The 25,841-nt window shown below is 54.6% G+C and overlaps 2 protein-coding genes across 2 annotated transcripts; both read right to left on the reverse strand.

Moving 5' to 3' along the window:
- Positions 1-6,984: 6,984 nt before the first annotated feature.
- Positions 6,985-9,498, reverse strand: FOXD2 (forkhead box D2). Its single transcript, XM_072932904.1, is given in 3 exon segments — positions 6,985-8,278; positions 8,280-8,329; positions 8,332-9,498. Coding segments are annotated over 3 exon segments (1,347 nt in total). The 5' UTR covers positions 9,122-9,498; the 3' UTR covers positions 6,985-7,771.
- Positions 9,499-23,772: 14,274 nt separating this feature from the next.
- Positions 23,773-25,425, reverse strand: FOXE3 (forkhead box E3). The gene has a single exon (XM_030279058.4). It carries the CDS (start codon positions 25,423-25,425, stop codon positions 24,271-24,273), a length of 1,155 nt encoding a protein of 384 aa, XP_030134918.4. The 3' UTR covers positions 23,773-24,270.
- Between the last annotated feature and the right edge of the window lie 416 nt (positions 25,426-25,841).

The raw sequence follows: 25,841 nt of genomic DNA on the forward strand, positions 1-25,841 counted from the left end.
TAGGGAGCAACTGCAGAAGGGAGGCCTTTCCACTAGGGTGGATAAATTTACTCGTGTCCCACATGACCGAGGGTGGGGGACCCAGGGCGGGGGGGAGAAGAGAAAGGTCATGGGATTGGGATTTGGGTTGTAAATCACAGAGGAGACGTGGATTTCAGTGCCGCGTTAGGTGGCAGCGGCCTCTGGTTTTGCAAGAGAAGTAATTAAATAGAAGAGATGGAGAGAAAAATAAAAGTGGCGGCGGGGGGGAGAAGAGAAAAGAGCATTTTAGAAATAACACGGGTGAAATCTCAGGCGGTTAGGGGTGGGAAGGTGCGCTGGGGGAGGCTCTGGGAGACTCTGGGCAGGGATTGCCCCCCATGTCCCGGGAGCGGCGGTGGCTGCTCGGCTCCGCATCCCGCCCGGCCCCGGCTCTCTCGGCCGAGCCCTGTGCGCTCCTTTTCTTGCCTTTATTTTGTGCCCACGTTTCTCTCCTGGAAAGTGGAGATGGCAGGGGCGCTGCAGGCCGAAGGGAGGGGGTCGGCACTGTCCCACCAGCTATTCCCATTTCGCTCCCCTCGCCCCTACGCGCCTCACTGGGACCTGCCGCGGAAGGGGAGCCGCGGTCCGAGGCGAGGGGGGCCTGTCTGGCTGAACCCTGACATTTTTCGGCCCCATACCCAGAGGGAGGAATTTTTTCCTTCTCTATTTGTTTTGTTTCAATTTAAAGAGTGAGCGGCGGCACCTCCATCCCCGACCCGCCGGGGTCCGGCCCCCAGCGCGGCTCCGCTCCCACCCGGCTGTGGAGTTTCCCCACACCCGAGTCTTGTCCTCTGTTCCCCCTTCTCCCTCTGGCGAGGGCTGATGGGGGGACATTATGGGGGGCCCTCCCCGGCTAATCTCGTCCGAGTGGGGGGAAAATTCCCACGGACTTTGCAGGGAGTGCAGATGGAATGAAAGGCGATCGTGTGCCCCGCAGAAGGCTCTCACTGCTGGAGTGATTTGTGGGGGCGGGGGGTGAGCGGGTTTTATCCGCGGGCTTTCCGAGGGCTCTCCGCTCGCCCCCATCGGCGGGGAGAAGTGAAGTATCTGGGAATTTTTGCGAGAGTGAAAGGAATCGCCAGTGTTGTTTCAAGCCGTTTCAAACCCGCGGTACTGACGAAAGAGGAATCTAATTTCACTTAAAAGCCGAGCTAAAGCAGGGAAAACGAAATATGAATGAAACGGATAAAGACGCCCCCGAAAAAGCGCTTCTCTGCCACCCTGCGTCATTGAGTCCGAGCCTCGGTAACCAGAAAGGATCGAGAGTGGGAGAAACACCACCAAACCTGTCATTAGACTGTTCCCAAGGCACCGACACGAAGTCTCCCATGGAGAAACTGACGGACAAACTCATTACAACGCTTGGGTCTCCCTCCCGACCTCTCATGGGGGAGATTGTATCCCTTGTGCAGGTTTCATCCTGCAGTGGCAGGGAGGGATGAGAGTGGTTCACGCCATAGCCATGAACCTAATTCACCGGGGTCCGTGGGGAAGGGATGTGGGCACCCAGGGCGGCTGGGGAGCAGGAACCCCGGGAGAGGAACCCTGGAAAGGCTGAGCCCCTTCCCGGGCCACGGGCGGGCGCATCCCGGTACCGTTCACCCGAGGGTATCATCGGCATCCGAGTGATGAGGAAGGAAAGGGAAAGCGCGGATAAAACCGTGCCTCGAGCAGGTTTTGTCCCGTCCCGGATCTCAGCGTCACCTGTTGCTGCCACGGGCTTGCGGTGCCAGTGTCCACCTAATTTAAGAAATTCAAAAGGTGCGAATTGGTCCCGTACTGGTCCTCCAGGGGGGAGCAGGCACCGGCACACGCTCAGCTCTGCAACCCCGCACGGGCCGGCGCGTCCCGGAGCGACCTCCCGGGAAATGCAGCGGCGGGCCGGTGAAAGGGGGCGTGGGGCGGGGGCTCCAGTGTCCCCCGCTCCAAAAAGTCACCCTGAGCTGCTCTGCAGCCCCCCGGGCACAGGCAGGGGTGCCCGCCGCAATCGCTCCCGGTTCAAAGGAGGGGAGACCCCCCCCCAAGAGAGATTCCCGGGGGTGGACACAGCTGGAAATCGGGACAGAGCGGGAAAGCGGCCCTCGATGAACCCCAGGAGAAGTGGGTGAAGCAGGAGAGACAGACAACGAGAGAAATGGGAGGAAAAAAGTAAGGGAGAAAGATGAAAATAAGGAGAGAGTGGAGGCAAAAGAAATAGAAAACATAAAAAGGAAAATCGTTAGATAGGGTAAGAGCAAAAGAGAGAGGGAGGAAAAGGAAAATGGGGAAAGACGAAAAAGAAGAGAGAGAGAAAGAGAAAAACAAAATAAAATGGTTAATGAGGGGGAAAGAGAGAAAAGTCAAAGCACAAAAAAATTTAACAGGGTGAGGAGACAGAAAATAAGAAAAATGAAAGAGAGAAATAGGGAGAGAAAACTAGAGAAGAAAAGAAAGAGGGAAAGAAGGAAGAAAGGAAAGAAGGAAGGAAAGGACGGAAGGACGGAAGGACGGAAGGAAAGAAAGAAAGAAAGAAAGAAAGAAAGAAAGAAAGAAAGAAAGAAAGAAAGAAAGAAAGAAAGAAAGAAAGAAAGAAAGAAAGAAAGAAAGAAAGAAAGAAAGAAAGAAAGAAAGAAAGAAAGAAAGAAAGAAAGAAAGAAAGAAAGAAAGAAAGAAAGAAAGAAAGAAAGAATTTAATGAATTAGACGAGTGGAAGAAGGAAAAGGTGAAAGAAAGAAAGATAACGAGAGAAAGATGAAAATAATTATAGAAAGAAGGAAATAAGAGAAGAAAGAAAGAAGACGGGGAATTACAAAGGAGAAATAAAAAGTGAAAAAAGAGCCCATGATAAATAAAAGGCGACGAAGAGGAAGAAGGTCAGACGAGCCATAGTGCGGGCGGTGAGGGGAGAGCTGGAGCCCCTGCCCCTCTCCTCGCCTGACAGACGGACACAGGGGCGAGCACAGGTCCCTGACCGACCGCGAACATCTCCAGGAGATTTCAAAAGCACCAATATAATTTCCAAAGCAATTTTCCTGCCGCCGAGCCAACAGCTCTTCCTGCCCTCTCCAGATCGGGAAACGGGATTTTTAATTTTTTTTTTTTTTTTAAACCATCTCGTTTCTCTACGTTCTGCTCTGGGAATGAAAGAAACGAAAGAGAGATGGAGAGGGGAAAAAAATGCTGGAGGGCAATGTTTTCAGGTCGGACACTGGGGCACAGGGAGATTGGACGTTAATATTAAATCCTAAATTCACCGTGAAAACGGGAGTTTCTGCGCAATCACAAGGAAAGGCCAGGGCAGTCCTGGAGGAAGGATCAAACTATTGGAAAAGATGTTCTTGATGTCTTAAGGTGGTTTTTATAATCCAGGATGATTTATTTTTGTTCGGGGCTGCGAGAAACTAGAAAGAGAAAACAAAAAAACTACCGGAGAAAGGAATAAGATCTTGACCTTTCCTAATTCTCCAGATCAGCAGTAATGGAAAGCAGAAGGTGCCAGGGGAAGAAGCGGGGGGTGAGGCCGAGCGGGCGGCGCAGCGGGGCCGGGGTCCCGCACCCACAGCCCGCAGTGGGCGAGGAAAGGGCCACTCGCTTCCCTCCTCGGGATCCGCACCACTTAACACGGGCTTAGTTAAGCGAAAGCAGAGAAAGAAATTACACACACACAGCCCTCCCGCTGTGGTCCCGACGGGGATATTCCGGGGCAGGATCGTTTCATCCCGCCCCGACAAACCCGCGGAGAATCCCCCGTTTTCCGCCTCTCCCGGGCTGCGCACACACGGAAATCGGCCGCGGAGTAACTGCGCACAGAGTGTCGCGGTTTTGTTACAAGCCTTTCATCTGACATACAGAGAGAAGAGGAGTGGGGGCACATTAGGGGAAGAAAAAAAATAATTTAAAAAAATTTAAAAAGAAAATCTCCATGAATGCGTGACCAAAGCCAAATCAAGGCAGGGGAATCCTCAACCCCCTTGTCCTACTCGGAAACAGCCGCCGATCCGAAAGGGAGAAGTGGGGAAAAAAAAACAACCCAAACGTGCAGAAAAGGATCTGGCTCCTGGAGGGCTTTGCTCGGGGTTTAGCGCTGACAAAACCAAGTCCCGAAAGCAGCCCCGAGAACCTGGGCTACGGAGGGGAGGAGAAGGGAAATGCTAAGTCGCCTCTTTGGCCAGGGAGTCCCAAGCAGCGACTGCAACAGCTAATTATTTTCCTTTCAGTGCTCGGTTATTGCTGGTGTCCTCCTCGCCTCCCCTCCAATAAATAAATAAAACCCTCCTTTAGGCAGCGAGGCGTGAAAAATGATCCTCGCTGAACGCTTAAAAATAACGTCCCGTGAAGATCGGGGCCGCGGAGCCAGCCAGCCCCGTAATTAGGGGCCATTATCCGTCCCGCCTCGCCGAGGCAAAATTTCTGGTGAAACCCCCGAACCGAGCCCGGCCAGGGCATTCCGGAGCCAGGGGAGACCCCCGGGTGGTTCCTGGCCGCCCCCCGTTCCAGCGGCCGGGCAGAGCCGGTGCCCGGGGGCTCCGCCGACCCTCCCCGAGCCACGCAGACACTTGCGGGCGGCGTGAGACCGATCGGGGCACGGAACGAGCTGCGCTGCTTCAGGGAGATTCAGGGAAATAGGGAAAATTCTAATGTTGGAGATGCTTGGGGTTCTTCCCCCCAAAATAAAACCTCGCCGGCGCTTGCACTCGCAGCCCCCGCAGGTCCGAGCCGACCCTTCCTGCGTGGGTACCACGACCCCCGGTTAAGGGGGGGATCCTCCGCTCCCCAAGTCAGTTCAGCTTCAATCCTCTCCGGCTACCGCGGCTTAAAAACCCACAATGACTCCGCAAGGCAAAAGGAGACGAACAGAGCCGGGGAAAGGTGTCCCAGTCCCAGAGACCCCCCCCGATCCCCCTCTCCTGAGCGTGTGGGGGCAGGGGGCTCTCCAGGGAAACACCGCTTCCCTGCAGAGGACCCCCCTCCGTCCCTTCAAGCTCCGAGACCACCAACTTGGAGAACCCATTGCACCAGCGGGACTGCAGGGGCCACACGCCTCCTTCATCCCTACGGACATCCACTGCCATTTCTTATCCGCTCCTGGCACCCTTGGCTCCTTTTCCTCCTGCACTTCACAAACAAACAAGTCAAAAATTATTAAAAATCGCTACTTTCTGTTAAAATAACCGGCCCCCCCTTCTGCCAGGCACACAACCACCACCCAGCCTCGCTGCACATCGCTTTCTTCCCTCGGATCCCGTCTCCTCAAAGCAGGCTCGGTTATTAAAAGAGGCTGAACAAAGATAGCCCCGAGAGCAGCTATCAGCGCATTTTAACTTCATCAAAGACTTCGGGGGAGAGGGAGAGGAGGGGTCTGGCACCTTCTAGTAATGAGCTTGTCAGGAACACCCCTGCCAGAGCAATTGAACAATTTGCACACAAGCAAAAGAAAAGGAGAGCGGAGGGAGGGAGGAAGGGGAAATGCTACAAAAGCCCCTTCAATTTCCAACCATGTGCTTGGCAATCTGGAAAATAGATTCATTGGCCTCCTCTTTTCTCCCATGTCGAGTCTTGTAGCCCCTTTTGTAGGAGCTGGACATGAAAGGGAGACAACCAAGTGCCGGACACGAAGATCGCTTTTCAAAAGCAAATGTGTGTGAAGGCGAGATGTGAGACCGCTCGCTGCGGGGAGGCGGCACGTTCAGGAACAACATCAACAAACTGCGCGGAGGTTCGAGGTGGCACAGACAGGGGCAGAGGAGGGGGGATAAAAAAGGGATGGATGGATGGGGGGAAAGAAAAGCCGATTTCCCTCCCCCTGCTCCCCGGAGCACACCGGCCGGCTCTGCCCTGCCGGAGCCCCGGAGGGCCCCGCACAAAGCCCCGCTCCCGGGGCCGCTCCGTCCCCGCTCCCTGCCTCGTACGGCTCAGCTGCTTTTTTTCCTTTTTCTCCTTCTCCTTCAGCTGGCTGCCCGGTCAGAAAGGCCTCGATTCTTTCGATCGCGGTCCCTGCCAACAAACAAACCAAAGAGCCACGTTTGGTCCCTGAAATAAATAAATTGAAAGAGGGGAGAGAAGTTTGGAAGAGAAGGGAGCGCTTTAAGATGTTTATTTACTTTGTAAGTTGTTGCAAAATTTAGGTAGAGATCAAGTTTCATTCGGTCATTCAGATACTGCAGGCCCAAGGGGGACGTGTATGCGGGGGGGAAACCCTCCAACTTATTTTCTCATGTGTCAACTTTTCCAAACAAAATAAAAAAGAGGTGGGGGGGGGGAGGGGGTGAAGGAGGGAGAACCTTTTTCCCGGCCGCCACCTTCTTCCCCCTGAAAGAAAACGCGAGGGGTATTTTGGGGGTTTTTTTGGGGTTGTTTTTTTTTTTTTTAATTTTCCTGGGAGATACCAAAATCTAAGAAATAAAAAATAAAATTAACACTAAAAAAAAAAAAATCCGGGAATCTTTTCGGTTGCCAGCCCGTGGACCTAGAGCGGGGACGGCCACCGTGGCCCGGGCGGTGCGGCAGCCGCAGAGGGGCTGCTCAGCCCCTGCCGAACGCTCCGGTGTCTCCGGCCCGAGGTTGGGATGGGAGCCCCTCGCTTCCCCGAGGCCCGAGAGGGGCTCTCGGCTCTCAGCGTGACAAAGGACATCGCAAAGAACGATTTGAATTGGTTTTTTGTTTTTTTTTAACCAGGTCACAAACATTTATTAATTTACACCAACGGTGGACAAAATTCTGTTGCCTTTTCCACATCAAATTATTCACAGATTCTCTCAATAAAATAGATATGACGGATGCACAACCAGTGAAGAGTTAACTGGACTCCGCTCATTAGCTCCCGAATAATCTATATACAAATAATTACCAATACACCAAAAAACCCACGCACGGAGGGGGTGGGAAAACGGGGATTTAAAAAAAAAAATAGCATGAGAATTCTCCAAACTTCCTGACGGATCCGATTTTCTTTTAAACGTGCATTTGAATGTCTAATTGGGAAAAAAAAAAAAAAAAAGAAAAAAAAAAAACCACAGTCCTGAGTTTCACCGACTTTTCTTCTTCTTAAAAGCAAAGAAACCTTAAACAGTGCCTTTTAAAACCAAACCCGAAGCTTCAAAGAAACTAAAAATAAGATCGGACCATTAAAACATTTTCTTTGAGAGGAAGGGAAAGACAGACACACATGGCAAAAGCAGCCGGCACAGAGGTTTGCAGGAACGCAAACGGGCTCGCTGCGAGCGGGGCCGGCCGCACTCCCCTGGCCGCTTTCCCAGCGATCCGGGGGACCCCCGCGGAAAACCCGCACCTCTCAAAGGAAACATTTCCCACCCTAAGACCGTTTCGTTCTTCACATCCCCCCCTCCGCCCCTCACAAGACGTTGCGTTTTCAACCAGCCCAGGTCCCAGCTTACGTTACGGCCACTTTATAAATACGCTTTGGCGCTTGTAGGACCAAATCGTGTTATTCTTTCCCTCCTCCCGCCCTCCCGATTTGTTGAATTAGTTTGGTTTTTTTTTTTGGTTTTGTTTTTTTTTTGTTTTCCCCGAGCAAAGAGAGACAAAAAGATCTGGATGCCACTGAGCCTGGAAATTAAGTAAAAATTAAAAAAAAAAAATTTAAAAAAGGAAATATTTCCTACCTTAAAACACAACAGAAGGAGATGGGGGGGGACACGGGGAGAGGGAAGGGGAGCAGTTTCGGAGGAGTGGGGGAGAGCTGGAAAGGGGCCGTTTGCTTCGCGACTCTCCCCCCACCATCCCCCTCCCCTTCCCCAGTCCCCAGCACGCTTTAAAAATGACAGCTGCTGAGGGTTGTGATTTTACTGGAAAAGTTCTGGGCCGGCTGGAGGAGCGGCTCGTGTGCCAGGCTGACCTGGGGCTGTGCCGGGGCCAAGGCGGGGCTGAGCACGGCCAGGACCTGCGCCGGGGGGCCCGCCTGGCCGGCGGGGTAGGGCGCGGCGGGCGCGACGCTGGGGTTGGTGCTGGGCGGCGGGGGCACGGCCCCCCCGATGATGTTGTCTATGGAAAAAGAGGGCCGGGAGGGGTGGTTGGTGCCGCCGCCGCCGCCGCCACCGCCGCCGCCGCCGCCGGCGGGCGAGGGGTCCGGCTTGAGGGTCTGGAGGAGGGCGGCGGGCAGGGCGGTGGGGCTCAGCTGGGGGTGGTAGAAGGACTTCCTGCAGTTCAGCTCGCCGCCCAGGAAGGAGGGCAGCCCCGAGGCGGCGGAGAAGACGGAGGCGGCGGCGGGAGGCGGCGGAGCCGGTAACGGGCAGTGCGGCGCCGGGAAGGGGAAGGCGCCCGCGGCGCCGCCGCCTCCGCCACCGGGATGGTGGTGGTGGTGGTGGGGGTAACCCTGGAGCTGCAGGCCGTAGTTGTAGCCGTAAGGTCCGTAGGCGAAGCCGGGCAGGAAGGCGGCGGGGTCGGCGGCCCCGGCCCGCAGCAGCAGCTCGGGGTGCGGCGGGTGCAGCTGCTGCTGCCGCTTGAAGCGCTTCCTCCGGCGCAGGAAGCTCCCGTTGTCGAACATGTCGGCGGACTCGGGGTCCAGCGTCCAGTAGTTGCCCTTGCCCGGGTTGCCGGGCTCCCGGGGGATCTTGACGAAGCAGTCGTTGAGGGAGAGGTTGTGGCGGATACTGTTCTGCCAGGCGGGGAACTTCTCCCGGTAGTACGGGAAGCGCCCGCTGATGAACTCGCAGATCTCGCTCAGCGTCAGCCGCTTCTTGGGGCTCTGCAGGATGGCCATGGTGATGAGGGCGATGTAGGAGTAGGGCGGCTTCACCAGCGGGTTCTTCCCTCCCGCGCCGCCGCCGCCGCCGCCGCCCGCGGGCGCCTTGTCCCCGGGCGCGGCGCCGCGGGCGCAGGCCGGCTCCGAGCCGCCGCCGGGGGACAGCCGCTCCGGGGACCCCCCCATGCGCGCCTTGGCGGCCCCGCTCCGCGGCAGCGCCAGCCCCAGCGGATCGCCGCCGTCCTCCTCGTCCTCCTCCTCCTCGTCCTCGTCCTCCTCCTCCTCGCTGTACTTGCCCCCATCCTGGGGCGGGCCCACCACGTCGATATCCGCGTCCTCCACCTCGGAGAGCGGCTCTTCCTCCGGGGAGCGCTCGGACATGATCCCGCAGCCGCCGCCGCCGCTGCTGCCCAAAGTCATTGTTGTGCGGCCGGGGCGGCCGGGGCCGGGCTCCCCCCCCCACCTAGCGGCGGCTCCCGGGATGGGCCCGGGGCCGTGCCGGAGGGCTGCGGCCGCCGCTGGGACTCCGCGCCCCGGCGCCGCCGCTCCGCTCCGCTCCGCGCCCCGCTCGCCGCGCCGCTGCTGGCGGGGCCGCGGTACCGGCTGCGGGGTGGTGGCTGCGGAGGGAGGGGCGGCGGAGGGGGCGCGGGGCGGGGGCGGGGGGACGGGGGCGCCCGTGGGCTGGGCAGGGCGCTTGGGAGCAGCGATAATAAATAATGGTGATAATGATAATAAAAGGAGAGAAATAGGGCGGGGGGGGGGGGAAAGAGAGGGAAAAAAGGTTAAAAAACAAAAAAGAAAAGTGGGGTTTGCGACGGTTCCTTGTCTGGTTGGGGGGAGGGACGGGGAGGGGGAAGGGAGGGGCAGGGGAAGAGGGAGGGGGGAGGGCAGAAGTGGGGAAGGCGGCTCCCCCCTCCCCACCCCTCCCGAGCTGGGACCCAGTGGAAACGCTCCCACACTGCGCCTGCTGCCCGCGCTCCCCAGGCCTTTATACGGCCGCCCCGGCATCACGTGGCGCCCGCCGCAGCCCCCACGGGCACGGTGAGGGACTGCCCGGCCCGGTCCCCGGGGAGCGTGTCCCCCGCCCGAGATGCTTTCGAGGAAAGGCGCTGCCCGCTCCCCTGGCGCTCGGATGCCCCCAGCTTCGTCTGCAGCCGCCTGCTGTAGGAGGGGGGCGATCGTCGCTGGATAAAGCCCCTCCCCGCCCCAAGAGCCCCGCGGTGCTGGAGGCTCTCAGACCCCATTCCTGCGCGATGCGACGGTCACCTTCTTCGGGCCGGGGGTCCGCGGAGGGTCCGTCCTCCCCCCGAGGGCCGCCCATCCCCGAAGTTGGGGGATGAGCGGCAGACCTCCCGCAGCCTCGGCGGCAGGGACCCTCACTCCGCCAGGACCGAGCCTTCGGGCCCCCTTGAGGGGTCGTGTGAATTTGGGGATCCCCGCTCCCCTTCTCCACGCGCTTACGTCACCGACACGTCAGCGAGGCCGGAGCACCCTGTCTGGAAACCCGCCTCCTCCGAGGGCTGCGAGGAAGGGATGCTGCGCCCGGCAGGTGCGGGCCGGAGGGCGAAGAGCAAAGCTCTGCCGAGCCTCTCCCGCCGCGAGTAACAACCAAAGCCAAGGCTGTGCCTGTCCGCGGGTGCTGCAGCCGCACCCGAGTCCCGCATCGCCGCCGGCCCGGCCCGGCACCACTTTGCGAGGCGGCCCGGCCAGGCCCCGGGAGCCCCTCGGGATGGGAATGTCCCGCGGCCTCGGGATCTCCGGCCTGCCGCTCTCCTTCCCTGCCGGCTGGCAGGAGGAGGCGGTGGGCAGCAGACACACACCTTGTCGCGGGCTGCAGCGAAGCGGGAGAATTTTCTTCTAAACAGAGGCACACAAGGTCCCCGGGAGCCACCGCAGTGTCCCCGCGGGTGGCAGAGCCCCGCTGCCCCCTTGCTGTCCGCTGGCGCAGTCCGGGGAACACCTCCACGGCTGAAGCTGCCCGGCCCGTGTCCCGTAGGTGGCTGTGACAGCAGCTTGTCCCTGTCTCTGTCGCGGACACTTTGAACCACGCTCGCGCGGTTAGGTTTTGGTTCGGTTCGGTTTGGTTTTCTCCCTTGGGAGGCTCTGCAAACACGTATCTGTTTTCCCGGGGGAGGATGCTTGGGGAGGGAGGGAGGAAGGGGATGGGTTCTTCCAAGGGGGTACCACGAGGAGATGTCCCCCCGCCAAGGGCCACGTTCGGCAGTGTGAGAATCCGCGGTGATGAATTGCCAGTCTCTGCCGTTAACAGGTGCGAGCATTTGGTGATAAAATCTCCAGCACTAATACCGGGGAGCCGGGCCAAACAGCTGCGCGGCCCCGCTTCCAAATGCCGGTCACAATTACTCAAGCCCTAACGACTCGGTGCACAGGCTCGGCGAATTCGGCGGGACCCCGAGGAGAGGGCAGAAGCGGACGTCTCCATCCGCACATCTCCAGTGGAAGCGGCGATTTCAGAGCCGGAGCCTCTGCGCGGAGTCGGTCGCATCCTCCTTCCTCGCCGCCAGCGAGGACACCGGGAAGAAATTCTGAGAAGCATTTCTCGATCGGAAGGGAAAAGTAGAGGGGAAAACGTACTGAAAGTTTCTCGGGAAGGTGGGAAGTCTGTCCCGAGGTCCGTGTCAGCTCTGGGGGAGCTTTCCTGAGCTTTCACTTTTATACTTCTTCGATGTTCCTAACCTGTGTTCACAACACATATGCATCTATCTCCCTCTCATAAGCTTTCATGTATATATATACATATATTCAACTATATCTATATATATTTTCTTTCTTTTCCCGATATATTATTTTTCATATATACAAGTATATATAATTGTCTAACACGGAGAAATGCCTCAGAGATGCCGCATCTTTCCTACCAACATTGTTTAAACTCTCCATTCATCAGCCCGATGGAAAAGCGATGGGAAGAACAAATGGAAGAGAGCGGAGAGGGAAAAGACCCGAGCCGCTTTCCACTTTTATTAAGTAAAATAATAGTTATGCCTCCCCTACATAAACGAAAGTGTCATAAAAAATTCCAAAGCAGCTGCCAGAGATTTCGACCACACACACAACGGGGCGATTGAATTTCCACTCGGTGCATTTCATGGCAGCGAGGAACCGCCGGGAGCTGCGCCTTGTGCCTCTGCAGGGCGGCGAAGGGGAGGGAGGGGGAGCAGCAAAATGACGCGTTACGAGCGGCCGGGGGCAGGGGACACCGCCCGGGGGATGCTCCGGGGGAGAAGATGCTCGGCCGCCCCCCGCGCTCCCCGGTCCTAGGGCAGCTGCCTCCCGATCGCTCCGTCCGCAGGCTGGTCCCGCACGGCTCGAAGCGAAAGAGATGTGGGTGTCTGCTGCCTGCCCACCCTGCCCTGCCCCGCTGCCTGCTCTCTCCCTCTCGGGAGAGGTGGGCAGACCTCGGGGGGAGTCCCCGGCAACGCGGAACTCGGGTGGAGCCGCTCGCTGCTATAGTCATGGAGACCCCGATGAGGTCGGAAATGTACGGGGGAGGCGAGAAGGGCCGAACCGAGGCGCTGCTGATGGGATGCGGCCGGTGCCTTGTCCTTGCTCCCGCCTGGACCTGCCTGTCCCGCTCAGCATCGCGCACCCAGCGCGGCTCAGCGAGAGAAGCAGCAAGTCCCGGTCACCGGCACCGACTCCGCTGCTGCCCGGTCCGATCGGGGCACATTGTGGTCCCCGTTTAAGTCGGGGATGATCCACAATGGAACGAGAGGGAATGAATTGAATGCCGCTCTCCCAGTTCTCCGAACGGCTTCTGTTCGCCCAGTCGGTCTCAGCCTCGGCTTTGCCACACGAGATCGGCTGCACAAACAAATCAAAACGAGAAAAAGTACCTAAGGTACTCCCGTCCCGAGATGATTTAGAAAAGGGAAACCCTGGACTGAAACAAACCAGATGGTCGGAGCCCAGACACGGCACACACACACATACACACGCACACTCACACGCACACACACTCACACGCACTCCCGGCCGTGCATCCACACACGGAGCGACGGGCGCGTTTTAATGTGCGCCGGGGTAAGAAATGATGTGATCTCCCGAAAGAAAAACCCTATTGAGCTACACGAAAAGATTGCTTTGTTATCGCCCCGCTGAGCCCGGGCAGGCTAGGCTGGAAGGGAAGCATTTTTCCTTGGGCAGATTTTTAATTTTTCTGCTCTCCTCTCTGCAGTATTTCCTTACAGACAGCCTCGCTTCCCGTTTGAACCCAACTCTGCTTCACATTTCACGTTAAATTGCAGAATCGAATGTGCGTGGGGATGAGTGCTGCTGGAGTGCAGAGAGTCTCCAAAAAGTCTCAAATGTAGGGAAAGAATAAAAAAATAAAATAAAGGCCATCAACCGAGCATTATGATTTCATTTTCTCCTTTAAATTGATTTTCACTGTTTTTCCCGCCTGTCTCAATGAGGTGTTTGATCCAGGCGTGTGAGGTCAGTGTTTGATGCCCTGCTGAGGGTTTCAGCAGGTGGATCCTCACAGCCAAGGTTTTCCCCATGGGTGTCTGAGTGTCTCCGCCTGGGTCGGAGATCCTGAAAGCTGCAAAACTGGCCACAACGATCACACATCTTTTTTTTTTTTGCCTTTTTTTTTTTCTTTTTTTTTTTCTTTTTTTTTTCCTGGCCGCCCGTCCGCCCAGAGCTTTATTTGGTGGGGGTGTAGTCGGAGGGCAGAACACGAAGCCCAGAGCACCACAGGGTGTGTCCGCTGCTCCTGCCCTGGAGCCGGTCATGCCCACCCAAAGAGCATCTCCCAGCGCGGGGGTGAAGCTCCTGGGAATTGGGGAAAGTTCAGCTCCAGCCAGACGATGTTGCTCCCAGACCCTTCCAGATGATCTTTTGGGTTTGTGATCCATAATCGTTCTTGTTGCTTCTGCTGAGCAGCATCTAAATTCGTTTATTCTGATGAGAACGGCATCTACAAGTCCCCCAAGGCTCAGTGATGGATTTTTCTTTATTACCTCGTTATCAAGCTTGGCTGACCTCTAACTTCTCTGAAAACATGAACAAGACAGACCTGCTGCTGCCCGGGCTGCCCCAGGGGGCTCTTTTTCCACTTATGTGATTTCCTTTGATATTATTTCTCTTCTTTCCATATCCAAGGCTCAGACCTTCAGTGCTTCCTGCAGTTCAGCCCTTTTCCCAGCCCCGCACTGCCAGCTCCCAGCTGCAAAGATCAGTTTGCAGCCTGCACACCATGAGCTCCCGGCACAGGGAGGTCAGTGGGAATGGTGGTGACAGATAGTGAGAGATACATGAAATTCCCAGATGGAAAAGCACCGGAGCCAAGTGCCAATATCCATCCCTGCAGCGTTCAGATGTTGGACAGCTCGGGTTTGTTGACTTGACTTTGCAAGTGTAGGTGTCTCAAAATCAACACCAAAAAAGGCCTGGATTTCAATGAAGGCTTTTCTCAGGAACCCTATTTGCAGGACGGAGTCCCCATGAAACTTCGGAGCACAATTATCCCTGTCTTTCCTGTTCCTCAGATGAGTGGGAAACATGGTGAAAACACGTTCATTTAAGTGCTGTGATCTGACTTTAAGACCTTAGTTTTGAGCTTGCAGTTCCAAAACTTTGCCTCCTGTTCTCTCTTCATAACTGATCCCATCCCATGTAGGTTTGGAGCCCACTAGGCAAGCTCATACACAGCTTAACACTCAACTGATTAACCCTGGCTTGCTCTAAGCCCTTTTTCATACCATTCTTCATCAGTCTGACATGAAAAGAGATACACACACTTACATGACTCAGAGGAACATGGCATTTTCAAGCCATAAACCACCAGGTGCGCTTTTGAGACTCACCAAAGTCAGCTCTCCTGGTTGCCATAAAAAACACATTAGCCAAAGGCCAGTGCATGTGAAAGGCAATTATGCTCTGGCACATGGCAATGTGTATAGAACAGCCTGGTAACTGTGCCTACCACACAAGGAAAAATATCCCTGTGAAAACAAGCCTGCTAAATCACTTCATTCTTTCCAAAATCCCCTGAAAATAGAAGGAAGGATTTTCAGGGGTTTTTGGGAGGTGAGAGATATATGTGCAATCAGATTTTCCAAAAGTGGGTGCACCAGTGCAAGAACTTGAATAAATGGCCAGACCCACAAGGATTTAGAAACTCATGATGAGGTTTCTGAATTCAGGTTTTCCATGTTAGCATCTGATCATGGCAAACTTGTCCAGGAAATCCCTGATGGTGAGTTTTCTGCATTCAGCAGTTCAGCAGCAATGCCCACCTCACCCACTGAGATCACAAAAGTCCATTTCTGCCAGAAGTGCCAGTTGAGGACCTTCAACTTGGATGCCAGAAGCAATACAGAGAGGGCCTTCAAAGGAGGAAATGACAGAGAAGGTGGAAAATTACTGGAATATAGCTTGATCATTGCAAAAAGATTTTAGTTGGTGGGGTTTGTTTGTTTGTTTGTTTGTTTGGGTTTTTATGATTATTTGGTTTTGTTTGTTTTTTGTTTTGTTGGGTTTTTTTTTCCCCACGTAGAAAAAGTTTGGGGATAGGAGTCTTTGTGGAAGTATCCAGCAATCTCCAGCTGAGGATCAGATCTGGGTCCATCTGCTGTGTCCTTCTGAAAAATCAGCCCTCATGTACATATCTATGGAGCTGCCTTGCAAAGAGCTTCTTAAATATATTTTGCCTCTTGATCTTATATAAGATTGCACAGAAATATAGCACAGGGCTCCTTTTCCCTGTTCCCATCTGGGGAAGGAGTTGAATAAACAGAGAGAAACAACTGCAACCTAAAGTATGGGAAGAGATGTGAGGCATCTCACACATGTAGAGAAGCAGAGGCAGAACCAAACCCCTTAACCCTCTGCCCTTATTTAGTAAAGGACTGTCAGGTGGAAAAAATATTAAACTGCACCACTTTAATATTGTGGCTGAATGTGCACAGAAGGGTGAGTCTCAGCTCCAGATGGGTCTGAACTTCAGTTCCTTTCTTCAAACCACCGGGAGAAATTGCTACCCTGAGCTGCACAGAGGCAGGAGAGGGGAAACCAGTCAACACACAGATTAAAATTAATCCAGCCACTCTTGGGGTGTTGAGGCTTCACATACACACACATCCCCACTTCTTACACTTCTGCAGGTAAGCTGCTGCTTATTCTTGCTGGGAAGAGGAAAATGGACCACTCACATGGAAGAAGCAATACTGAGGGCTGATGAAGGAAAGGCTGATGTTTCACATCTGGCTTTATGTTACTTGGAAATTTCTATGATTTCTTCAAGATGGATATTTAGCATCACCCAGCAAACCGAATCCCAACAGTGCTCAATATGAAATGTCTTTCCTTATTACCATTTTCCATGCTTTTGTATAGTCTAGCTATTGAGCATTCAAATTGTGATACAAGAGGACATAAGTTAAACGTTCCCTGAAAATACATCGCTGGGGTCCTGCGGGGGATGCAGGCTGGTGGGCTTCCCTCCAGTGCAGAGATAAGCGTGCCATCTAGAGGAAATCCCTTTTATTGCCAGCACTGGCAGCTGAAAATTATCCAATAAAGCATAATTAACCTCTGGCTTCAGAGAAAATCCTCCACCCGTGCCCTGCTGCTCTGAGCTGCTGCGCAGGCACGTCGTGGCGAGCTGCTGATGCACTGAGGCATCGGGGTGGTTTGGAAAGGTCCTGAGTGTTCAAGGGACATCCCAGCCCACGCTGGCACCAGCTGGCCTGACCCTTCCCCAGAGGTGGTGTCAGCAGCCCAGTGCCCCCTTCCCTGCCCCGAATGGGCTCAAAGATAAAAAAAGAAGAAAAAGGTGATGTGGCTGTTCCCATAGCACACGTCGGTGCCCGGGAAAGGTGGGCAGGCTGCACATGGGGCTGGATGAGGAGGCTGCATGGACCAGCAAATGCCCTCCAGTGGCTGCCAGCAGCAGGCTGGACCCACAGGGGCCACAGCTGAGGTGCCAGGTGTACCTAAGGGAGCAGCTGCCACCCTGTGGAGCACATCCCTGTGGAGCCTTTGGGGGGCTGACAGGGGTGTGCAGAGTACAGCCAACAGTGGGGAGGGAGGCTTGGCATCCTGTGGGGCAGATCCACATGTCCACTCCTTTTTTCCCAAAGAAAAATCTCCTCCACAGCTACGTCCCCAGGCTGGACTGCTCTCCCAGGCTGCTGCTGGCATGGGCACCCTCACCCAAAGCTTGAGCCATGGCTGTAGCTCTGGGACATGGGGCACCCACAGGTCCTGGGCTCAGTCAGGCTGCTGAAGCTCCCAGCATCCGTATCCCACACCTTTCACTTTTCTACCACCTCCACTACAGCACATCTGCAGTCACCAGCACAAGGCTGTTGTCCCACTAATAAAAACAAACTCTTCCAGCCCTAAAGACAATTGAAAAACAATGATCTACGTTCAAGCAGAGGGACAAGTGCTACTCCCCAGCAGGTAGCTGTCTTATAAAAATGGGATGCCTTGCAAAAAACAAAAACTTTAGAGATGGAGAAAGAGCAGGAAAGATCACACACGAGAGAAACCTTAGTCTGCAGAAAAAGCAGGTGCATGGTTCAGCAGGGATTATTTGAAGAGAAACTGCTATTGAATTGATTTGTCCATATTCTGCGGGATTTTTAATATATATTTTCATCACTTTTGCTGAAAATTATTCTCATTTCCTAAACTATCTCAGAAGCTCTCCAATATGTTGCTCTCTGATGCTCTCAAGTAAGGCTGAACTCCAGCAGAACGTTTTAGGTTTTAATGGTGATCTTTTTCCATTTTGAAACCTCCACGCCTTCTCACCCACACCTGTGGACTCTCAGGCTGCACTCATGACTTGAAGATGCTTCTCTCACCACTGCACATTGTTGTTCTCTCCCCCAGCTCCATGGCAGGGAGGGAAGGTGTGGATGTGTCCGTGGCTCACTGCAGGTTCTCGTCCCTCACATGGAGCAAAGGGTTTCATGGCACTGCCCTGGGAGCTTGTGCACTTTATACATCTCTTATTTCCTGTCATTACTGAGAAGAACCTAGTTGCAATAAAAATCTGGGCTCCAGTCCTACAAACACTTATTCCTGAGCTTAACTCTAAGCACGTGAGCCGTCAAAGGGGACTATTCATGTGCTTAAAATTTAAGCATGTTCTTAAGCGCCCGTAGGCCTGGAGTCTGTCAGTGGAGGGATTTGTGCCTTAAGCCCATATTCTGGGTCATTATCCTTTTCATGTTTGCTCTGCCATCTCAGAAGATGCTTCAACAGGGAATTTTCAAGTTCTTCAATAAACTTTGTCTTCCAGAGCAGGCTGGATTCTTGCCTATTCTATGGGGCAATTCTCTTCTGTTGCCTCCCCTCCCCCTGTGAGCGTTAATCCTGTGCTATTTCATGCTTGGCCAGACAATTAAGCCCTCTTGCTGCTTGGCTCTGTCTTTGTTATGTATAATTGTTCCAAATAATTAGCCACTATTGCACGCTATTCTGAAACTACTTTGTATTGCAATTATACTTAGAGGGTGAGCATCAGCTGGGGAGAATCCAAGCAGCAGACAGCCTGGAAAGAAAGGGCTTGGAGCCGGGGGAGGATGGATACGTGCTTAAACCAACACTGTGGAAAACCTAACAATAAGTAACCAGGCAGGAGCAAATGCTGCTTGGAGAGGGTCTGCGGCTGGTGGGGTCCGGGCAGCAGAGCTGAGGGTGGGCCACAGGGCCTGGCCTGGCTGTCACCTGGCTGTCACCTGGCTGTCACCTGGCTGCCACCTCCTGGGTGCTGCCCACAGTGCAGGAGGCAAAACCACACCCCACTCCCATCGCTGCCATGGGGCCTGAAGGGAGCATCTTGACCAAGTGGCCAGTTTAGCCACCTCTAGGGAACACGAAGCTCTGCTGGGATGCATTTGGGGTCTGGCAAGAGAATGCTTCCTCCTAGTTGTGTCTTTGGGATGGTAAAACTTGTGATTTCTTGAGGGTGAAGGCTCTGGAAGATGAGATTGGTTGGGCAGCCTCCTGTTTTCCCATGGGTAAACACATTTCTGTTACAGAGGGGTGCTGGAGGGGATGCTCTCAGGAGGCAGTTACAGCTCCATATAAGCATCTTTCTGAAACTGAAAATAATGGGCACAGCAGAACCCCCTTAGCTTTACTCAGACTCCTGTCTTTCAATCACAGAACATCTGGAAAGGGTACAACCAAGACTTGGGTTGGCTTGACCTGCACAGGTGAACTAATTCCTCTTCTGAAACCCATGGCCTGCTCTGAGCAGAGAGCCAGGGAGGTCAGTGGGCTTGGCCAATTTTGTGGTTTTTGAGGTCCATTTGCTCCAGCCAAATTAGATCACTTGAAACTTCCTGAAAATGGATCTACAGATTAAATTTGGTTTCCAATACCTGATTAGCAGGAGAGTTTTAAAACCAAGATGAGATGACTGTGGTGCAGATGGAAAGCACCCAAAATGTCTGAGACCATCGGGCCCACTCTCTGCAGAGGTCATGCCCTGCTGCCTTTGGCTCAGCAGTGCTGATGCAAGTGGAAAATGAACTTTTCCCAGGTGTGTAAGGGGCTCAGGTGCACCTTTTCTCCATGCCACGAGCCAGAGCTGCTTGCTGGTGCTGGGAGGGCAGAGTTGATTCATTACATTCATAAACCCAAGTGCTGCAGTGGAACCACCTCAGCAAGCACTGTCCTTATAGGACACGAGAAAGTATAATGCGAGCCACCTGCTATTTTGTAAGGTAAAAGAGGAAGTTTATTTTCTGACTCCAACTTTTATACTTTTCCAAAGGTGACAGTGGATTGTAAATGGGCCGCTTCTCCAAAGACATTGGACAAATTACTAGTACATTAAGTTTCTCTACCCCCATGAAGGAATGCAAAACAGTATGTTATTTACAGAAATTGTGTGGGAAAGTTTTCCAACAGAATGTAAAATCAGAAGGCTTTAGAAAAACTTAAGAATCAGGGTAACAAAGCACAGCACAAAGGCTGTGAAATGACTTCACCCCGAATCTCTCCCAAGAGCTTGTAGGCGTTGTGCTGCCAATGCCCAGGCTCTGCTGCTTTGCCTGGCACTTTGGGTGCTGTTAAGAGCCAGGCCAGCCCCCAGCTCTGCCATTCAACCATCGTGCAGCACATTTCAAACACAAAGTCGGGCTGCCGGTGAGACTGGCTGCTGCAGAGGAGTGATCTGTCACCACCAACCCCTCCCCTTCCATCAAGGATGCAGATTCTCGCTGTGCTTCCACTCGTTTCCCTATTTTCACTCTAGGGAGAAGAGCTGCAGGGGACAGCCAGCACAGCCCAAGCCTGTGCCCTGCGCCCAGCCATGGCTTAGGAAATGGGTAAAAGAAGGAATAAACCCTTTCCCTTCGGAACCTCCCCAGAGTGATCAGCTGGTGTTTTAAGCCCGGATCTTGTATCCAGCCCGCCGTGCTTCACAACCACCCTCCCGAACCAACTCCGCTGTGCCTCACCCCGGCCGTACCCCCGAACTCCCCGATGTCCTGACCCGCGGCAGCCGGGAGCAGCCCCCAAAGGCCGGGATGCTGCCGGGGCGGGCTGAGCGCTGCCCCGGGAGCCGGGACAGCTTCCCAGGGCTTTCCGCTGGAGGTCAGTGTTGGCCCGAGCACGCTGATGGCACCGGGGCCGTGCCGCCCCCGCCGCCCCTCACAGCGCGGGGAAGCGGCGGAGGGCAGCGCGGCGCCGCTCTCGCCCTCACACACACAGCGGCTCCGCCACTGCTCTGCCCCTGTGGGAACTTTCCGAATGTAAAGGAGCTAAACACCACCTAGCAAAAGTGCTGACCGACCCCCAACACCCCGAGATGTAGCTCAGAGCTTGGGCAGTGCTGACTCCCAGGCGCTAATTTGTTAAAATCTCATTATTACCCGGCAAAGCCAATCTCAGCCGGTCCCACTGCACCCACTGCCCACTCCCCATCGCTGCCTGACTTTACCAACTCAGTCTTGACCTCCAAGAAACACCAACGAATTCTTCAAGCTGTGTATTTGCAAAGGGCAAAGTACTGCATAGAATAACAGCAAGTTATGGTGTAACATTTCCAGCACTGAGACTGTCAGTGAACAGCTGCCAGCATCCAGAAAAAAACCTAACACTACCAGAGGGACCGATTAGTTCTTCAGGAAATGTGTTTCAGCTAAAATTCCAGCTAGTGCTGTGTTTGTTTGTACCAGGGTGGGAAACGCTATTTATAGTTTGGGAATATAATCTGGAAAGAGCATTTCTTGTTGCTTGTTTGAACCTGTTGGAAGCAGTAGGAAGGTGGTACCAGCATGAAACATGCAGAATGCTGTTGTGCACAGACAGACACAGCAGCTCAGTCGGTCCTCCATGCATAGCCAGAGTTTCCCAGTGAAAAAACATCTTTTCAAAGTGGCAGCTCATTTTGGCTGCGTGTTTCTGAACATGCAGCCTGGGTTATCTGAAATCAGCCTGATTTGCAAGGAGTTATTCACTGAGAAGTCAGAGAAGATAGCCCAGATCACCACTAAATCTCTTTGGTGCTTGGGATCAATTCCACTTCCCCCATCATCATTTCATGGGCTCGGGACAGGGCTCTCCCCACCACAGGGAAGTCCAGAGTACCTCTTGCCATCACCCTGAGGTACGACATTCTTTCCACAACCTCAGAAAGCACAGAAAGTTTTTTGTGGGGGAAAAAAAAAAAAAACCTCTGTCTTTTGTGTGAGCTTGAGATTGTTACAACTGTCATTACATAATATTCCCTTAACTCCCTAAATAAAGAGGGGAGGATTTCCAAGGAGACTTGATTTCACAACTGAAATCTGAGTGATAATTACTCCTGTTTCATTCAAATCCCTCTTATTCACTGAACAGGGACATCGAAGAGACACTAAAACAGATGAAGAGCTCAGGTATAAACTTTACAAAGCTTAAAACTACTCTGTCCCAGCAAGGCTCATGCTTTACATGACACCTTAATCCTACTCATTTGCTAGATTCACCCTAACTGTAAACAAAGCTTTGAAATGGAAGCTTAAAAGCCTCGTTGGGATACATTAACTTAACCAAGAAGACACTCTTAAGGCATTCATTTAATGACAATCACAATAAAAGTTGCCAGAGTATTGTGCATGTGAGGATTAATATCTACAGGAAAAAGAAGAAAAGGGGTTTGTTCCCCCTGTTTTCCAGCTGTTTGGCAGTGTAAGGCCCGCGGTGAGGGTGGTTTATTGGTGCTTGCAGGGGGCTCTGGGCTGTCTGGCAGACAGGGATGTACCAGGGAAGATGTGCAACCCAGTGCTACCCACCAGGGGTTGTCCCAACACACCAGGATGGGGTCATGCACTCTCTCCAAGCCTGGTTTTTGGGGAGCCACTCCACTGTGGGGACTCACACCAGAGCCTCCTTGGCTGAAGAGAGCCCCTCTTGCACAGGCACAGGCGTGGGGCAGACCTCTTGCAGACACATCCCTAAATCTGGAGCTGGATGCCATTCTCCAGAAAGCCCCATAGCAGGAGGGCACAGGAGCAAGTCACAGCCCAGCCCCCCTTCAGCCCAGCCCTCATGGCTCCAGCAGCACCTGAGTTAACACTCAGGGACACCAGGAACTCGGAAAGCCCTTTCCAACACCAGCTCCCCGCTGCCACGAGTCTCCAAGGCGATTTGGGACGAGCCAGCTCAGCTTGGCCTAAGTTGTCACAGCTTGGCCAACTTTCCCCAGGGCATCCCACCATCCTGCTCACCCCCTACAGCCAATACTGGTTTTATTTCATGTCAGTACCTGGTTCTCCCCTGCCTCAGCAGCCCCCCTGCTCAGGGTGCAAACCCAGTGGAGTCACAGACCCAGTGCTTCGGGCACATATCTGGCTCTGACATCCTGGGTACTCAGGCAAGATTTCAAAAGTTCTTCTGTTGGCAAAACGTTGCAGGATCAGGCCCTGGGAATGAATGTGAGCTATGACAAATGTCCTTTCTGCTGACTGTCCTTGCAAGTGGTTACTTCAGCACCCCCCAGGTGATCTCTGCAGAGTATGGCACAGGCAGGCATGGCACGTTGCAAATTCCCATTAGACAGAAGATGTCTGCCTATAGATATCGTGTGGAGAGAGCCAAATATTTCAAGGGCTAAGTTCGTTCACAATGCCCTTTCTGAGCAGGGTCATTGACAGGGGAAAAGCACAGAAGCTGTTGCTGGGACCAGTGTGAAAGCTGAAAAGGTAAAGCTGGATGGACCAGAGAGGAAACTCAGCTGAAGATGGCAGACCAGTTTTTAGAGACAGATGGAGACAAAATTTTAAGGAAACCAAGAAGAAAAAAGCATTTTCTTCCCTCCACTCTCATACTAAACCCACTCTCCTTTCCTGTGAGTGGGAATAAAATGAAAGAATGAAAAGACACAAAGTCCCATACTGCGGACAAAAGCTGATTCTGTGGGTACCTGCCAGCACAGCAGCTTTTGATACTGCCCAGCAGCTGGGGAACGAGATGCTGTTTTACACCAAAGATCAGCTGACATCCAACTCCTTAGAGAAGAGAGTGCAATAGAGACTACAGAAAACTGCTCTGCTTCAGAAGACACCCTTGAAAAAAAAGGGAGTGAAATTCTAGACAGGCACTTTTACCCAAAGGATGTTTAAATTAAAAAAGAAAAAATCTAAATCTGGGGATGGGGAATTCTCCCTTCAAACCTTGTCAGGTGGTCTGGCTGGGAGTCCTGCAAATAAATAGTAGCAGCCCAGGCAGTGAACGGGTTAGAATTTTAATTGATTTTGTTGCTAGGAAGAAAAATCGTAATCTCTTAATTTGATGGGCTAAATCAGAATTTGACCTGCAAGGGATTCCTTGGAGGGAAGACACAGTCTCTTTATGCAAATGGAAAACTATCAACTCAAGTAAGAGCTGTAAAAAAAATGTAAGATGTGGCAGTGTCACAACAGCAACACAAATCCATCTCCCACCAGTTACAAGACTATAATTTCCTCTTGCCAAGATCCGTCCAGAGCCAGAGGAACAGCAGCACTGCTCATGTTGGAAGAAAAAGCTTTATTTTAAAAAGTCCTTTCTAACAACAAATGTAATTTTAAAAAATAGTAAAAAGAAGTAGTCAAGTTGGGGTTTCTTTTCCTACAGGGAAAGGAAATGATAAACCATCTTAAATATTCATTTAAAATCCAGTGAACTTCTTTAGTGGTTTGGGGGCTTTTTTTGATAACTTTCATTCCAGTTACACGGGAGGCACTCAGGGAAGAGAGGAAAAAGCCCATTTGAGAGAGAGTTCCTGCATGTTACACCATGCACCCACCTCCTGGGTGTGCTCCTGCTCGCCCTGGGGGTGCCCCGGGGCCAGGCTGGGCACGCGTGGGAAGCCCTGCCCGGCAGAGCCAGCGAACACCTTTTCTGGGAAGGAACGGAGCAGATAAACAGGTATCACCTTGCCTCCTCTTCAGAATAAGCTGAGAGAGAGAGAGAGAGGAACGGAGTCCTCCCGCAGGTGTGTGTCCGCACCCAGCCGGGAGCCCGGCACCCCGACTCCACCGCAGCTGCCCCACAGGAGGGAGAAGTCCGCGTGTCCAGGGCCGCCCGTGGGAGCCGGGGGATGTCTCAGCCCATCACATGTACCGCTCCAGGCCGCCGGGGAAGCTGGGCTGCCTCATGTAGGCGTTGCTGGAGCCGAACTGGCCGAGGGGCGATGCGGAGAGCCCCAGGAGCTGCTCGCCGTGCTCGGAGCAGGCCGGGGCCCGCACGGCCGGCAGCGCCAGTCTGTTGGGAGCCCCGTAGAGCTGCGGGCTGCTGGGCGAGTAGCTGCCCTGAGCCACGGGCAGGTGCGGCGGCGAGGCCGCATAGGGGTAGGCCAGGGAGTTGGGGCCGGCCCGGCCCAGCAAGCCGGGGCTGACAGGCTGTGCCTGGAAGCAGGGGGGCTCGGAGCTGCCGGCAGAGCAGGCGGGAGCCAGCTCGGCTCCGGGCAAGCCCAGCGATGGGTGGCCCAGCTCGGAGGGCGGTGAGGGCTGCAGGGCCTGCTGCCCGCTGATGAGGCTGTCGATGCTGAACATCCTGGGGTGCTGTGCCGGCGGTGCTGCCCCGGCTGCGTAGGGGTGGAAGACGCCGCTGGAGAGCTGGGGGCCGTAGCCAGGCGAGCAGAGGGCATTCGGGTAGGGCGCTGTGGGTGCCGTGGGGCGGCCGGCGGGCGGGGGCGTGAAGGCGCTGGAGTTCTGCATGTAGCCGGGGTAGGTGGTGATGTCGGTGCGCTTGAAGCGCTTCCTCCGGCGCAGGAAGCTCCCGTTGTCGAACATGTCCTCTGCGGCCGGGTCCAGTGTCCAGTAGTTGCCCTTGCCGGGATGTCCGGGCTCCCGGGGGATCTTGACGAAGCAGTCGTTGAGGGTGAGGTTGTGTCGGATGCTGTTCTGCCACTTCTTTGGGTTCTCCCGGTAGAAGGGGAAACGCTCGGTGATGAACTTGTAGATGCCCCCCAAGGTGAGCTTCCTCTCGGCGGCGTTGGCGATGGCCATGGCGATGAGGGCGATGTAGGAGTACGGGGGCTTGCCCCGCTGCACCGGCCGCTTCCTCCGGCGGCCCCCGGCGGGGGGCGGCGGCTCCTCGGGCGGCGGCGGCGGGGCCGGGCTGCTCCCGGCGCCCCGCGGCTCCGGCTTCACCGGCGGCGCCTGCGGAGACCCCCGCGGCGGCCCGGGGGAGCCGGGGCTGGCCGCGGGGCTGGCCGCCGGCAGCGTGCACATGCCTCGCAGGCAGGGGAAGCCGGCCGCGTTCATATACGGCCCTCGCCTTCCTCCTCCTCGGAGGATGGGGGGGAGCGGCGGGAGAAAGAGCCCCCCGGAGGGGAGGGGAAGGGGAGAGGGAGGGGAAGGGGAGGGGGACAGGCTCGGCGGCAGCTCCCTGCGATGGGGAGGTCGGTCCCGAGCCGCTTGGCAATATATAGGGCCGGCGCCCCCCCGGAGGGGCGTGCGGTGCCGGCCCGCCCGGCCCCTCTCCCCTGGCGGCAGGAGGAGGCCCCCGGGGAGGGGTCCCGAGTCCCAGGACTAAATCCCCCAGCCTCTCCTGGGGTTCCTTCCATAGCCATGCCCCCGAGCGGTCCCTCCCCCGGGGGTCCCGGGGCCAGCGCTGCCGCCGCCTGTCCTCCCGGCCCTTCTCCGCGGCGCTTCACTGTGCTCGGATCTGGTGCTTCCTC

The sequence above is a fragment of the Taeniopygia guttata genome, chromosome 8, assembly GCF_048771995.1.
Source record: "Taeniopygia guttata chromosome 8, bTaeGut7.mat, whole genome shotgun sequence".
NCBI lineage: Eukaryota > Metazoa > Chordata > Aves > Passeriformes > Estrildidae > Taeniopygia > Taeniopygia guttata.